Source organism: Chelmon rostratus, chromosome 7 (assembly GCF_017976325.1).
Source record: "Chelmon rostratus isolate fCheRos1 chromosome 7, fCheRos1.pri, whole genome shotgun sequence".
Lineage (NCBI taxonomy): Eukaryota > Metazoa > Chordata > Actinopteri > Chaetodontiformes > Chaetodontidae > Chelmon > Chelmon rostratus.
In genome coordinates this window covers 6,723,294-6,739,242 of record NC_055664.1, presented here as the reverse complement: position 1 = coordinate 6,739,242, position 15,949 = coordinate 6,723,294, and the positions used below count along the sequence as shown (strand labels likewise).

General features: G+C 43.8%; 2 protein-coding genes across 2 annotated transcripts in view; one reads left to right on the top strand and one right to left on the bottom strand.

Annotated features, from left to right (window-relative positions):
• dpf1 (D4, zinc and double PHD fingers family 1) overlaps positions 1–3,569 on the bottom strand; it is a 37,189-nt gene extending 33,620 nt beyond the window's left edge. Inside the window, exon 1 of the mRNA XM_041941073.1 lies at positions 3,457–3,569. Within this exon, the coding sequence (XP_041797007.1) occupies positions 3,457–3,569 (113 nt within the window). The remainder of the gene's footprint in view (positions 1–3,456) is intronic.
• Positions 3,570–5,342: 1,773 nt separating this feature from the next.
• On the top strand, positions 5,343–15,653 carry si:ch211-11n16.2 (zinc finger FYVE domain-containing protein 1). The gene is made up of 12 exons (XM_041940279.1): positions 5,343–5,547; positions 6,370–6,651; positions 7,192–7,414; positions 7,585–7,799; positions 7,954–8,060; positions 9,245–9,353; positions 9,577–9,674; positions 9,779–9,896; positions 10,341–10,511; positions 10,737–10,929; positions 11,383–11,481; positions 12,117–15,653. Exons 1-12 carry the CDS (start codon positions 5,425–5,427, stop codon positions 12,347–12,349), a joined length of 1,971 nt encoding a protein of 656 aa, XP_041796213.1. The 5' UTR covers positions 5,343–5,424; the 3' UTR covers positions 12,350–15,653.
• The last annotated feature ends 296 nt before the right edge of the window (positions 15,654–15,949 follow it).

Genomic DNA, 15,949 nt, shown 5'->3' with positions numbered 1-15,949 from the left:
AATGAAAGCGAGAGATTGAAAGAGAAAGAAAGATCTAGAAATGGATGCTCAGGCTGTGGTTTCAACCATCACGTGGGGCTGTTTGCACACAGAGCCGGTTATTACATGGAACTCATTTAGCTCGGCTCAGTCAGGCAGGGCAGAAATAATATTATATAGGCCCTGCCACAACTGCTGCCAATACCACAGCACACTATTATCTGCATCTCCCCCTCTAACCAGCACAAAGAAGTAATATTGCTGAAAAACATACCACACATCAACTGCCATTCTGACATATTTGGACACCTGTGCCTTGAAAATGATTGTTGTGAAGTCAAATTCCTATTGCTAATTTAATTTAATTGCCCTTTGCTTGTAAGATATTTTAATTTTTAAGGAAACATCAGATTTGAATGCAACCACTCAGAGGTAGAATCAGCACATTTTCTTTGTAACCAACATAACACTCTGCGATGGCTTTCCACAAAGGGCTTTCCCTTTGTGGCATTGTATAATTTGGTATGAACAGTGGACTATAAATACTTTCTGACAGTAGATAGTCCAAATCTACAGTAAATCCCTCTAAAGGAACTCTTAGGAATAAGCTATCCAACAAGATTTAAGGGGATCTGACAAAATGCATAGAGAATTGCCTTCAGTAATTTTTGCTGAATATCAAAGTGGTGACATGCCTTGATTCACAATGTAAGGAACTGTGGTGGAGAGCGGAGGGTTTGGGGGGGGGGGTTGAGGGTGAAGCGACTTGTAGGGCTCAGATGGTTTGAGGCCAAAGAAGAAGGAAAATGGAAAAGAGAGGACGAGCGAGACAGAGAGGAAATGGCTGAACAAAAGGGAGATGGCGAGAAAGAGTGATGGATGGAGAAAGTGATGAAGAAGGAGGGAGGGAACGTGGGAGACGGGGCAGCAGGGGTGATCGGAGGACAGCGAGGAAATAAGAGGGAGAGAGATGGAGGAGAGGAGAAGGAGAGAAAGAGAGATTAAACCAGTCTCTAATCCAGCAGAGAGATAGACGGAGAGAGAGAGCTGGAAAGGAAATGCCCAGTAGATTGAAGCTAGCTGCTCTCCACTGATTTGCCTTCACACACAAATGAACCCTCCACTGTACTTCCACACGCACACACACACACACACACATCACACATCAACTGGCTATCACGCGGTACTGTACACAGCAAGTCTTGGCTGGGTGATGGGCAACAATTGTAACTGCTTCCCACAGAATTTACATCAACTGAATTAATTATAATTTATTGCTGAGATTGAGCAAAGTTTAAAGACATTTAGGGACACAACAGGCATTGTTTCCGGCGCACAGCCAGCCACCCTATTAGAGCCGACATTGAACCGAATTTTGCTAGTTGTTTAGCCCATTTTGCTGGATAGGCCTCTAATTTGTAAGCCTCTAATATCAAGTTTGTTTGTAGACATGCTAATTACCAGGGCTCGTTTAAAGGCTGATCCCAGTGTGGTAACTGGAACGTAGTTAAACCCATACCGCGTAACGATGGCATTTATACAGTTGGTGAGATGTTAAAGGCAGCGTTGATTGCTGTGGCCTTGTGTAATAAATACATTCAACTTTATTATTGCACATAGAGTCGGGTGCTGTAGTAAACAGTGAGCCAGCATCCCTGCGGGTCTCAGTCTGGCTGGCAACTTTACTGATCTGATGTTCTACATCTTTTTTTCCCTCTTTTGTCTAACTTTAAACACTTAAAATCACTGTCAAAATGAAAATTGGGCATTAGATCATTGGTTACTGGCCCTGAGCCGCTTTTTTTTTTTAAATCATTTACTTCCTGCTCATTTTACTCTTTCCCTGTCCTGTTCTCTTCCTGCTACCACAACTTCGTCCCTCCCTCTGTCCTGGTGCCACGTCGGTATATTCCATGCAAATCAGTCGATTTAATCCCCTTGACATGGTGTCAGTGAGGGCCTCTGGGAGCAATCTGGCCACACTTTGGCTCTGCTTGGATGAGCATCCCATAGAGGAGAGGAGGAACAGGAGGAGAGGAGACGCTGAGCTCAAAGGTCCCACATTACAGCCTCTATCCAGCCCACCTGTCCATTGCTGTGCCATCATCACAACATTACCAGATACCATCTTGTTAGAACATAATTAAACCTTGGAATTATAAATCGTACATCTTTAGTTTCCTATCATTCAGGTGTGTGCTTTGGGATGAGTAAAACGCATTTGGCCAAAACACCAAAATAGCATCACAGTCAATCAGGGCAGCACACAGTTGCCCAATCATACCATTCCAGTTTCCTCTCTCCTGTGAAGAGCTCTTCAAAGCAGGCAGGGCAGTCGTTCATGGAATTGCACGAAATGTCGCCTGTGTCTGCATCTCAGAGAGGCTGACAGACAGAAAGACAGGCAGGCAGTCTATATCCCACATCCCTGCTCAGGTGAAAGCTGTGCAGCATCCGACGTGCGCCCCTGTTTTTGCACACAGGTCTCGGACTTTTCTTTGTTTCAAACTGCCTAAGCTGGATCTTTTGTGTGCTCAAACACTCCTCGGTTGTATGTTTATATTGGAGCTATTGTGGTGGTTTGTTTTTTTTCGGCTAGATCTCCGTAAGTACCCGCTGACAGACGCACATCAGCCACCTTTTTGGCCGGGAGCCCAGGCGGGCAGCAGGCGTCTGCATTCCGCTGAAAGCAGTCTGAGGAAGAAAAAAAAAAAAAAAACACCCCCAAAAACCTGCACAAAGCGGATCATTACAGGAGAAACTTCACGGGAAATCCGCCCGTTTAAAGACGCACGTTCAGGTGCACAACGACAGATTGCAATTCGGATTTTATTATAAGCTTTATTATAGGCGCTGAAGATGAAAGCAAGTCTCGGAGTTCAAGCCGTGCACCAGCGTATTTACCTCAGCCTATATATTTCCGAGAGGTCCGGCAGTAAAGGTAACGCTGCAGCCTAAACCCCGAGCAGTGAGCTTCATTCTGCCTACCTGTTTACCCTCTCTCTGTCCAAAAATGTGCACACAGGTACTGTAAAGCCATCTAAGCTCCCTGCCTCCCGGCCAGCCTGCCACTCCAGCCTGGCTTTGACCGTGATCTTGGCTGGCTACACTGGCAAGGGACATACCGGGTCACCCAAATCTACCTCCAGCATTCCTCCATATCCCTGCACACACGCTGCTGCTGCCTCAGTGAAATGATTATATGAATTGCATCGGAGCGCACAATAATCCCTCCATGCCCAAAAGAAGAAAGAAAGAAAAAACAGAAGCCCCCCCTTCGTCAGCTTCGAATATAACTTTTCTTTAGGGCTGCTTCGCCTCCGCTGACATTATCTCTATCTCTGCTGTATGCACTGCATGTATAGATGTGTTGGTAATCATGCTGAGAAATATCTGGGAATTTAAGGGTCTGAAATTGCACTGACAGCATGCACAGACACAAAAAGCGCAAACGCTCAGAAAACGTGTGGTACTTACGATTTGAGGGGGTTCTGTACCGCTGTGGCCATTTTGATATAGTATGATAGGATGCAACACTGCAGAGCCGGGTATTGTACATGTAATGTAGCAGCTATTTCAATTTCATTCATTCTCTGGGGCTGCGGCTGGAGCCAGCAGCCAATGGGAGGCGGGAGCGCTCTGTGACAGCTTTGGGGAAGTGTAGTTTTTTACGCATGTCAACATGAGACATGCCGAGGAGGCGCGCACTACAAGTACCAGCGGGGGTAGCGGTTTGAGTGGAGCACAGTCCCGCCTCGGACCTGTGAGGGCAAAGCCGCCCCCCAGTTCCGAATTCATATATATATATATTAAAAAAAAATGTCTACAGTTATGTCAAGATTGGGTTGCAGGACTGTCTGTCAGTCTGAGCGTGCCAGCTTCTCTTATGCATTGTTGCCTTGTCTGGAGAATGAGGATGGGCTTGAATCTGTACTGGCTAGCCCCAGCATTGCATCACATCACTGAAGTGGCAACTTGATGGATACGTTTCACACTGGAGGCTGATTGAGAATGGATCTTAATATCAACAAATTATATATAAGTAATTTTCCTCACATACTGCAATGTGTAGGGACAGCAGGTTGGTACAGATATAAATTTAGTGAGGTATGGACCAGGTATCACTTTAGCTGTGAGCTGTAGGGAACCAGAGGAACAAAAACAGTTAGTTATTTTTCCTAAAAGATACAGTCAACATGAAGGTGGTCAACTTTATTCTAGTCATGACAAGCTGGATAATATATTAGATTACAGGCTATTACCCCTCAGTGACAACTTTATATTATCTATTTTAGGGTAAATTAAGAGACGTTGTGTCTACATAACCTTACATTAGTGGTGGCATGTTGATAGGCCTGTGGTTAATCTTATATTATCTATGCTAGGTAGACGTGCACTGAGAAGCTTTAATTATTCATTAATCAGGGGCAATGGTTTGGGAGTAGGCCTATAATTGATTCTTTCAGACATTTGTCTCTCATGGTTGAGCCCAGAGAAAGGCAGGGACCCTCTCCAATCTCCTCACCCCTCCACCCTTTATTCCTTCCTTCCTTAATTCCTTCCCATCTGCTTTCTCTCCCTTCTTGCATACTTTCTTGCCTGTGTCTTGTATTATTTATTTTCATATGTAGATGATTGTGTTTTACTAGGCTAAGGTTCATTTCAAGTGTTAGTGTTTGTTTGAACTGTCCCCAACACCAATTTAAACCTTTACACATATGGGAGAGAAGGAAGGAAGGAAGGAAGGAAGGAAGGAAGGAAGGAAGGAAGGAAGGAAGGACTGCAATGCCAGCAGCAATGCTGGAATTTCTTTCTCCATGTCATGTTAGCAGCAGTGGCGCCGCTCTGAAGCCATTCAGTGACATGTGATATTTATAGATCTGTGCTAACAAATATTTAATGAACATTAGCAAGCACCTCTAACATGGCAGCGCTGCTCCAATAAAACACTCTCTGCCACTGAGATGGAAACTTTGATTGCCTGTGTCTCGCCGAGATTACGAATTAGTTGCTGATTTAAAATAAGCACATTTTTAATATTAACAAAGTGGAATAAATATATGACAAAAAATTTGTTTGGCTTTGCATGGATGATCTAAACTTTGAAAATCTACAACAGTATACACACAGCTTGTATGAGTGTGTGAGTTCATCTTCTCATCAAGTAATTTTCTGCTTTCTTATCCGCAGCTTTCTGAAGTTTGTTGAGTGGCAGGTCCTGTGTTATTCTGCAGTGTGACCACAGGGTGGTGATGATGCATCGGGCAAGACGCTGACCGACCGCTCGCATGATGCGTCCTGCGTCACTCCTGCGTGCTCCCTGGCTCCTCCCGCAACGCCCGCCGTACACGCGCTGATGTTGTGATTCGCGAACGGACAGGAGTCATGTTGAAGTTTCGTTTTGCGTTTCTCCGTGACAAATATGTCCTAAGTAATTAAACAACAATGTCCGAAATACTGATGAAAGAAATGGAGAGTATATCGATCAGTCCAATGAAGGTAGCCTTAGAGGGGCGTCCAGACGGTGCCCCGAGCTTCCTGCTGGTGGATGAACAAGAAAACCTGCAGGTAAAGTTAGCTACGCCAACTAAGCTAACGGCTTCTAGCATTTAGCTGCTAAGCTAAGACAGAGGACTACAGTCTTGTAATGAAGGCCACTAACTATCTGTTGTCACTGATGTTAACAGCTACAGTGCTGATTCGTGAGCCCGATTATCTTTGAAAACACTATGTTGTTACTCTTTTTCACGCTAAAAAGTGAGCTTGTGACAGATAGCTCTCCTCCCCACGGTTTGTCTATGTAACGAGAAATAGCTTTTACAAGCGACGTCCGTCATGTTTAGCCTGTAGACATGTTTTCGCTAACAATGGCTCATGAAATCTGAAAGGAAAAAAAGGCATGAACATTAGCCGAGGGAGGTAAAGCAGCAACTACGTGTCTCATTGGGAAGTCCCCGGTGAGTCATCCAGTACAGCTGACCCACAGGGAGGCACCCGGTCTTGTATTATTGTCACAGCAGTACAAAGTGCAGGCGCTGATGATTATTTTTACACTCATCCGATTAGTGTGTGATGTATGCACAACCAATTTTGTCCTAAGGGAGCTGAAGGCTTAGCAGTATATTGTTGATAAATACAGTTGTCATTTCAGATATTTATTTTCTGGACTGAAGAAAAGGTAATAGAACATAGATAACCCAGTTCTTTATTGTAGTGTGTTAAGGCGACTTGTCATCCAAGACTGAATTGTTCACGCAGATTCAATAAAGCATTTCCTTAATTGAATGAAGTCAGAGAGGAAGCTAATTATATCATGTTCAGTCAGCTCAGCCATCCGTCCTCTGTCCATAACCGGCTGTCCGCTTGGTGTTCTCCCTCCTCTCCCCCCAGGTCCGCAGTGAGTCTGAGTTTGTGGACAGACTCGGCTGCGGGGAGGTGGCAGGAGTCAAGGTCCTCTCCATCTTTGGCAACACTGGCGATGGCAAGTCCCACACCCTCAACCACATCCTATTCGGTGGCAAGAGTGTGTTCTACACCTCCAAGTCCCCCAGCTCCTGTACGGTGGGGGTGTGGGCCGCGTATGACCCCAGTCTTAGCCTGGTCGCCCTGGATACTGAGGGCCTATTGGGGGCTGCAGCCAATCAGAACCAGAGAATGCGACTGCTACTAAAGGTAATTGTAGTTTTCACTGTTTGGTTTTGTTGGCATTAACTGATAGCTGGTTGTGTAAAATAAATAATGACGAACATTAGTTTGTCTTCACGTCACACAGTGGACCGTTCAGATTTTGACCATGACTCTTGGGTTTTTGTTCTCAGACGGGCGAGTGTCATTTATAGAGGCCCCATAAATGTTTTAATTAGATCCTAAATTGCATCATAGTTTTTCCAGAGCCCCAGGTCCAGCTCAGTGTTGCTCCAGGGTCATTTGATGCTGGTAGTATCAGTACTCAGGGGTGACAGGGATAAAGTCACACATCAGTCGTATGTCCCTGTACATTATAGTTGGCTGATCAAATGGTGAGCTGTGATGTGAATTTTGTTATTTACTAGCTACTGTACGCTAGTGTATTCTTTTAATTGTCTTAATCACCTATTCCATGCACAATTACACTAATATTCCATTTCACCTTGCGTCTTGTTTTCTTGGCAAAGATCATAGATGCTTTCTCTGTCTTAGCTCTGTAAATATATCTACTTTCTTCTTTCCCAGGTATTGGCAGTGTCTGATATAGTAGTCTATCGTACAAGGGCAGAGCGCCTCCACAATGACATGTTCCTGTTCCTGAGTAGCGCCTCGGGGGCCTACCTGAAGCACTTCACCCCAGAACTAAGGGCCCTCTCCAGTCGCTGTGGTCTGGATGTGCCCCTCTCCTCTCTTGGGCCTGCTGTTATCGTCTTCCAGGAGACAACGCACACCCAGTTGCTCGGTCATGGTAGGGGAGAGAAATCTACTGAATGCGTATGTGCTGGATATGATCAGGAAAAACACCTCCGTTGTACAACTGTTTGCCTGTTCTGAGGATGTATTTTATGGGTTTTAGTCTCTTGTTCTGTGGTTCCTGCTGTCAGACTAACATGTCTTTGCCTTTCCTGTCTCTTGTAGATTCTGTGGCCGGCCATGCTGACACACTGCTCCAGAAGCGCTTTCACGACCTGGGCTTGGGGACAGAGGCCTTCAGCTCGGTGCAGTATGTAGGTACCCAGACCATCACGCCTCCCACTGACTACAACAGGCTGCTGGAAGCCGTCAGGCAGCAAGTGAAGAACACTCACACACGCTCTCCCCGCCAGCCTGGGATAGTGTTTCAAGCTCTGGAAGTAAGCGATGGTTCATGTAGAATTTTAGAGAAAATTAACAGAGAGATGAAACGTTTAGATCAATGTTAGTCTTGTGGTTTTGACTCTTGTCCTGTTTTGTGTCCACTTTTTATCTTCCCCATTGTTTTTCACCTTCTTTTTTACGTTTCCTTAGGCCCTAAGTGAGCGTTTCTGTGGAGAACTGTCGGACGACAAGATGACCCTGTACTCCTTCTTCCCAGACGAGTACTTCACCTGCTCTGCTACCTGCCTCAGCTGCAAGTAAGTCATTGCAAACATCTTTGAGCGGGTATTCAGTCCATTTTTTTGTCTTCAACTTTTCTTCATTCTAAAGGTTGAATTGGGCCTGAAATTTTATGTAAGACAAAATCTGGGAAGATTTTGGCTGAAACTCTTGTCTCTCACTTAAAATCTGATATTCTTTGAAATGAAATTCATCCTTAGGTTATTATTAGGTCACGATTATTCATTATTATTGTTATCATAAGGATGTTAGTGAAGCCTGCATCATACCTCCAGTTTTATTACTGGGCTGCAAATCTTATAGTTCTCCTGTGCTGGATGCTTAATGAGAGCTCACATCACATCAGTCAATTGTCCATTACTCTGTTTCTCAAAGTGTTGCCTTGAAAATTGGAAGCAGGTCAGATGACCCTTTGGAATATTTTTCACTCTGCCGTCAGTGGTATCTAACCGTGCTCCGCCCTGTGTGTGATGAAATCTGCTCCTCATGGTTCAATTTCATCATTAGGAGGTTCAGAGTTCTGTAATTGATCCTTTGCATTCTTTCAGCAAATTGCAGATACTATTTGCATAGTTTAACATCATTTCCTCCAAAATTTAGACTTACACCTCATACACAGTAGATGTGCTTTCAAGAGTTTTTTCCGGTTAATTGAACTTTTTTGTGGAAAATGTCAGAACCAGGTTATCGCACACAGCAAATTCTTTTTCTAGCCTTAAACCATGTCTGGTGGGGATCTTGCATTTCTGAAGGTTTGTCTAAATGTAACTCATCCCGCTTATTATTATCTTCAGACAGCATTTAAAGGCTTTTATTGCCAGATGGAAACATAAGCAGACACACAAACAGAACTCTTTTAGCTGTCTCTGGGCTGAATCACAGAGCTGGAATTTATTTTCTCCAAGCAGAAATCTGTTGTTGTTCTTGTGGATGTTAACTGCCTCCCCACCGGGACACATAAAACCTGATGTCTTTTCCATATTTTTGGAAAGGAGAAATGGGAGTCCCCTCCTCTTTGTGTTTCTCCTTTATGGAAAGCTGAGAGAAGTGTGAGTAGGAGACATCACAACAGTGGGTCTGAAAGGAGCCAGTCCTGGATAAATGGACTGTCCACATCGTTCTGCCTTCCACAAACTTGCTCCCGTCACTGACTCTGGCGTCTGGTGCGTTGGTCTGAAACATGGTTTTCTGTCGTCTCCAGCATTCGCTGTAAAAATGGAATGAACCATATGAGAGACAGGGTCCCCCACATGGCAGATGGACTGTGCCAGTATGCACACCAGTACAACAACAAAGTCCTTATCTGTAAGGTAAGACTGACTCCTGACACCAGTCTCGTCTGCCAGTGACGGTGAACTGGGGTCCAGTTCAAAGTGTGATGTTGTTTATGTGGTGTCAGCTTTTGAACTGGTTATTTCACACTGTGTCTTGTTCTTTTGCCCCTTTTCTAATTATTCTCCACATCTTGTCTTCCAAAAAAATTATTGTATACATTTTCTGTATTTTTCTGTGTTTTTTGTCTAATTTCTCCAGCGGTGCTATGAAGGAGGCAGAGAGGTGATTGTTGTGCCCAAGACGTCTGCTTCCAGTGACAACCCATGGTTTGGACTGGCCAAGTACGCCTGGTCAGGGTACGTACACACACACACACACACACACACACACACACAAACTCAGGAACTTATTGTTGCCTTTCATCCAGACATCTCATGTTGTCTCCCCACTTCCCTCTCAGCTATGTGTTGGAGTGTGTTAGCTGTGGTGTAATATACCGCAGCAGACAGTACTGGATGGGAAACCAGGACCCCGAGAGCAGCGTGGTACGATCTGAGGTCAAGCATGTCTGGGAGGGGGTGAGTACTCCACTTGTCTTCTATTCCTCCAATTTCTAGTTTCAGTACAGAAGAATAACAAAGTTCTGTTGTTTAGGGATCTGATGGATGAGATTATCAATCGTTAGTTTGCATAACTGTTTCTTGAGGCCAGAACATGTAGAAGCTGAGAGTACATGACATCATTAAACACAATGAATGCTGAACATTTCATTCTAACATGTGCAACATGAATACCATCTGCCATTACGTCAACACTAAAATGACCACAATTTGCATGATGTTTTGTGTGCAGTTAACTTCAATTAAGAGACTGAGATGCAGCAAGTGATGCATGTGAAGCATTTATCACTGCCTCAGTGGAGATTAATGTCTCCCTCTCCTTCACTTTACCTGTTGCATATAAAACTTTGTACACCTCTCCTTCAACTGTCGGCATTTTTTCATCCTTTTTTCTTCACTCAGTCGGACACCTTTTTGACCACCCACCAAAACGCTGCCCAGAGGGTCCTGGATGGAATGAACTACGTGATCCAGTCAGTGTCGGAGTACAGCACGGGCCCCACCAAAGCTGTCACTGCCTGGCTCACCGACCAGGTGGCGCCGCCATACTGGAGACCCAACACAGAGATCACAGTGAGTATAAAGAGCTGAAGCCGAGACAGACGACAAACACCGCAGCACAATTCAGAGAACAAGGACTAAAGCTGTAATACACAAGGCCACGTGTGAAAATATCTCTGCTCAAACAGCTTACCACAGAGAAGTTTGACATTGTCCAATAAATTATTCCCTCAGTGCCCGCAATAACAGTGTCATCATGTCTCTCCTTCCATAATCGAATCCCCATCTTCCCATCAGGCTTGTCACGGCTGTCAGAAGGTGTTCATGGAGGCGGAGAGGAAGCACCACTGCCGATCGTGTGGTGAGGGTTTCTGCCATCCCTGCTCCAGCCACAGGATGCCGGTGCCAGAGAGAGGTTGGGGCAGCGGGCCTGTCAGGGTGTGCATGGCCTGCTACCGACAGGGCGGGCCAGCTGACACTAACAGCCAGGGTGAGACACTTCCAACCAATTAGTGAACTTCAACCAGACAGCTTGTCTTAAATTGTGCAAATGTCTTTTGAATAAAGCAAGAAGTAGTGACAGTTCTTTTTACATGACATGAAGTAATACTGAACAGGGCTAATGACCACAATGGCCATTCTGTCCTGAAGCTTTCAATTTATTAGCATGTTTTTCCTACTAGTTTGTAATTTCAGAACAAAACTACACCAAGATGTCCAAATTTCTTTAATTTCTACTGTTATAAAGTGTTAAATTCTTTTAGACAGTCATATGTCTGAATACCTAAGGGATGCAGAATCCAGATTGTGTACTGTGTACTGTGATTTCTTGTATTTATATGCTGATTGTATTTGTGATAGCTGTTTACATCTAAATATTGTTACTACTGCTTTTGTAGGTCTTTCTGTGTCTCTTACACACATGCACACCTCTTGTCTTTAGTGTGTAAGGTGGAGCCTCGTGGTCTGATAGCTCGCAGGGTGACGGAGGTGGCCCAGTCTACACTGGACATGGTCACTACAGCTGTGGACTACCCTCTCTGTGAGTGCAGCTGCCTTTTACCATAACATATTCAGTCAAATGGGTCAAATGGCTTTTGACCAATCAGATATTTGTTGAACATTATTCTAATGATCAGTTTTACAATTTGTAAATGTTGTGTAATTTGGTTGTGGAAGTGCCGATGAAACCGCACGTTGAAACTGTCTTCTCAAACAAGTGTTTTATTTGTTAGATAAACAAAAGTGGAAGTCAACTGCAACGATGTTGAGGAGAGAAAAAAAAATGACAACCGTGTTGCAAACAAACCCTGAATTTATGCTGATAACAATGAATAGTTTATTCTAAATTCAGGCAAATGAGGTGGATGTACTGAACCACTGGGCCTCTTTCACTTGATGGCTCACCTGCAAGGAATGTAATTCATAAATATACATGTTACTGTCTTGAAGCTATCCATCCATCTGAGATATTTAATGTCAGTTTGGAGATTCACACCATAAACATTAATGAAGCTTGGGATCCTGTGAAGTGATTCACACCAGCCTCAGTACCTACATTGTTATGCAGTTTCACAGAATGTTATGTTCAGTTATGGACTTGACTTAATAAAAACCACATACGATCTCTGATGAAAATCCTGAATAAATACGTGCTGTTCCGTCCCCTCACCACAGGTTTTGTGAAAGATGTGGCTCGGCCAGACTACTGGGTGCCAGACCAGGACATCACCCAGTGTCACAAGTGCTCCAAGACCTTCACTTCGGCAATGTCCAAGCACCACTGCAGGGCCTGTGGACAGGGCGTGTGCGGCCCCTGCTCCACACACATCAGGCCTGTGCCCTCCCGAGGCTGGGACCACCCGGTCAGAGTGTGTGACAGCTGCCACGCTCGCACGGATAGTCTGTGAGCTTTTTCAACCGGGAGAACTTCTCAAAGCGCGCTCGTTCTTCCTCAGATGGCCCACAGAAAACACTGTCAATCCTGGCACTGCTGCTCCAAGAGAACACAGAGGATCCATCATACAGCACTAAATGGCAGAACTGGTTGGTTTTGCGTGAAAAGACATGATGTTTTGAAGCTTGGTAGCTCCGTGCTGACCTCGGATCAGCTCTCCATCTCATCTGCCTTCCTTGACCAGCTGTTTTTGCAGCAGGTTTTAAGGTACCAATCAAACTGCTCTAAAAACCAACTGGAAAGCTCGACATGATTTTAACTGACTTGAGGGAGTGTCTGAAAATGAAGACATGAGTCTTAATTCTTATTTTAACAGCAGAGCTCCTCACTGCACTGAAGTGTGGTCTTCCTTGTCCATTTGTTTGTGTTTGCACAGCCTTGCAACACGCGGCCCATTCTGAATTTGAACAGTTTGTGAAGTTAAAAGGATGCGCTGGGAATAGCAGGAGATTTTAAGATTTAAGGGATTTTGAAACCTCTCTGTTTCAGTATCGAGCCATTACAACAGCTTGTCTCTGTAAAGAGATTGTGTGAGGTGATTTGAGTTTTTATCCTCCTCACGCTCTTCCATTGAACCATCTCTCTCCATCTCTGGGGCGTGAAAAGTAGTTCCGACATACGGAAAAAAGTGTTTGTGACCGTGCCACAACACAAGCTACAGCAGTGTGTGCCTTCATGGGAAGCTTGATTCCTATTTCTAAAGCCCTTACAGTTTGCTTTTGGGCAGTCCTCCACATGTGCAAGGAGTAATGTGTGATTATTTGTGCCTAATTACAGAGCAATGCCATTTACAGCCTCTGATATCTAACTCTTGCTGTTGTATCTACAATATGGTGAAATGGACAGGAAAAAGAAATCAGTAGCACAACACATTATAGACATTCCAATGTATGGGAATACCTGTGTACTTTAGTAGATTTACCTTTCTGAGGTTATTATAAAACGTGAGCACTCTCTTGAGCCGCTTTAGAAAGCTCTCTTGACGTAATGAATCCACCTGCTCTACACTGAGTTGTTCTAATATTTGAAAGGCTCTCAAGTCTTTTGCAATGTAAAGTGCAGGTTATATACATGTTGGTGAAAATCACACTTTCTCTCAAAGGGGGTTTCTCTGCATAACACACTGGATGCATTAATGCCATTTTTTGTCTCTAGAAATAATTCAGTTTTAACAATGTTTCCCAGCAAAATCTTGCAATTGACAATCTTTTTTTTTTTTTCTTTCATAAATCACTCGTCCAAATAAAGAAAACAGGAAATCTTGTGTCTCTACATATGTATTCACTCTCTGCCTGTCTCTCCCCCTCTCTGTCTATCTAATCTTTCCTTTGTACCCATTCATGCTTTATTTGCATGAGTGGATATTAAACATTGTTGCAAATGTAATTACATGACAACACAAAGACTGTGGCAGTGAAAAAGAAGAGCATATGTGAAGCAAATAATAATTAACCTCCGAAGTAATCACAAACAGTATCTGGTGGTGAGGCTGGAATCTGCAGATACTTACCCAGCAGGACACATATCATCATATTTGGAGCAGGAGAGTAAAAAACCTTTGCTACTCCTGCTGCTCTGCGCCGTAATCAACGATACCTGTCTTTTGCTTTTCTTTAAACTGTCGACATCAGGATGTTTAGCTAATTCTGTGATGAGTTGTTTTTGTCTGATCCTATTTTCCCAGTACTCATAAAATTATTTTTTACTGGCAGAGTACATGTCTTTTGAGTTTTGTGGCTGCGGGTGGCAAAGATGCCATTTGTGCTCATTCTGTTGTTTTTATGTAAAAGCCTCATAAAGTAAGAGTTTAACGGCTCTGTTTTCCACTTGAAGTAGCTGTAAATACATTCCTTTCATTGTCGTATGATCAGAGATTGAAACGTTTGATCTAAATTCTACTTGGCGCAGTAATGTACGTATATATTTTCTAGATCTTTTCTTTCTCCTGTGCCTTATCAGTCAGGCTCCGCGTGGCCGCTTGTGTTTAAACAAAGGTGGGTGTAGCTGAGGGTCTGTGAGTATCTTTCTTTGAGCAATCAAATAACCATCTCATTTTCTTTTGTTGATAATCACCAGTCTATGAACTGATTCTCCAGCAAATGTAGATTTAGCTGCAGTCCTTGTGCCTTTTATTTCTTGGTTCCTTATAGTCAGTGGCAGTGCAGTGGCTGAGACTGCGTCTTTGCCTCATGTCTGTCTATTGCACTGTGTCTCCCTTATAAGACACATGTCTCTGGCCTCTAGCCAGTTCGCTCAATCACCAATGAGGCTACCGTTTACAGTATATCAGGTGACATCTTTCCTATAACCCGTTTCAAGGTTATCAGACATCCGTGGCCTCTGACGTCCAGTGCTCTAATAGATCACTGAATCACATCCATGAAGCAGTGCTCATTTCCTCCACAAACTAATTATGCAAAACCAATTGCATCCTCCCAGACTATATGTTTGTAAATGTGGAGGCAACAGACAACAGAGGGCCAGGAATATCTGTGTATAGACTGTAGATTTTTTTATGATATAGCGCACATCACAGTAATCGACTTTAAATGAAGGGTGTAACATAAGTTTGAAATAAGCATAAAATGATGCGGTTCTATAAATATAGCATCCTTTTATTGGTTTTGGGCTTTGAGGTGATCAGCCGTAGATCATTTTCTTCTTTTTATTGGCTCACTCTCACTGCAGAGCAGCCACACTTTAAAGTTACTGTGCTGTAAAACTGATTTGTGTGTGTGTGAAACTGTAGCTGTAGAAAGAGCGCACATGCTGGAAAGGGTCGTTCGGTGTTGGTGTGGACAGGCAGAGGTTTTGACTGAGTGACTCTGGTGCTGCTACAGATAAATTACATGGCCCCGTGTGTCTGCACTGTTATTACTGTGTGTGTTCCCCCAAACCTCTGTGGAAAAATCCATCATGAAACACTAGTTTGAACAAGACACATTTAGTGATGACAAACCCACCAGGTTCTTGAGTTGTTTCTACAGACACCTGGGACCTGAGCGTGCCTACTGGAACAGGTGGAAACTAGCACATGATGGGATTGTTATGTGTTCACTGTCTGTCAGAATCCTGAGGAAGGTTTTGTCATGTTGATGTCAGATAGTGGAGAGATGCTGCAAGTAATTTCTTCACACCTTTCAGTAACATCGTGACCACTGAGTGAGGAGATAGCAGTAATGTTCATAGCTTCTCTTCAATACGGTCACATATACATGTATGCTTAATGTATGTGCTGGAGCTGTGGGTTTGGAGCACCTGTCAATTTTCATATCAGATCAATAAAATGATATACACACAGCTGCTGGATTCATCGTTTCATGTTATTTGTCTATAGTTATACTCAGCCTGCCCCTATTTTCTTTGCCTCTGCACCAGTGACAGCCTTGGCTGAAGGGGAGGCTGTGAGCATATTTCACATTTGGTCAGAAAATGAATTGGTGGCTATAATCTTGGGTGTCCACCTTGAAACTGTGCTGATTGTATCCATCCACGTTTTATAATTTGTAGCTTCTTTGTAGCAACATCCATATTTGAAGCAGTAGCAGTACAG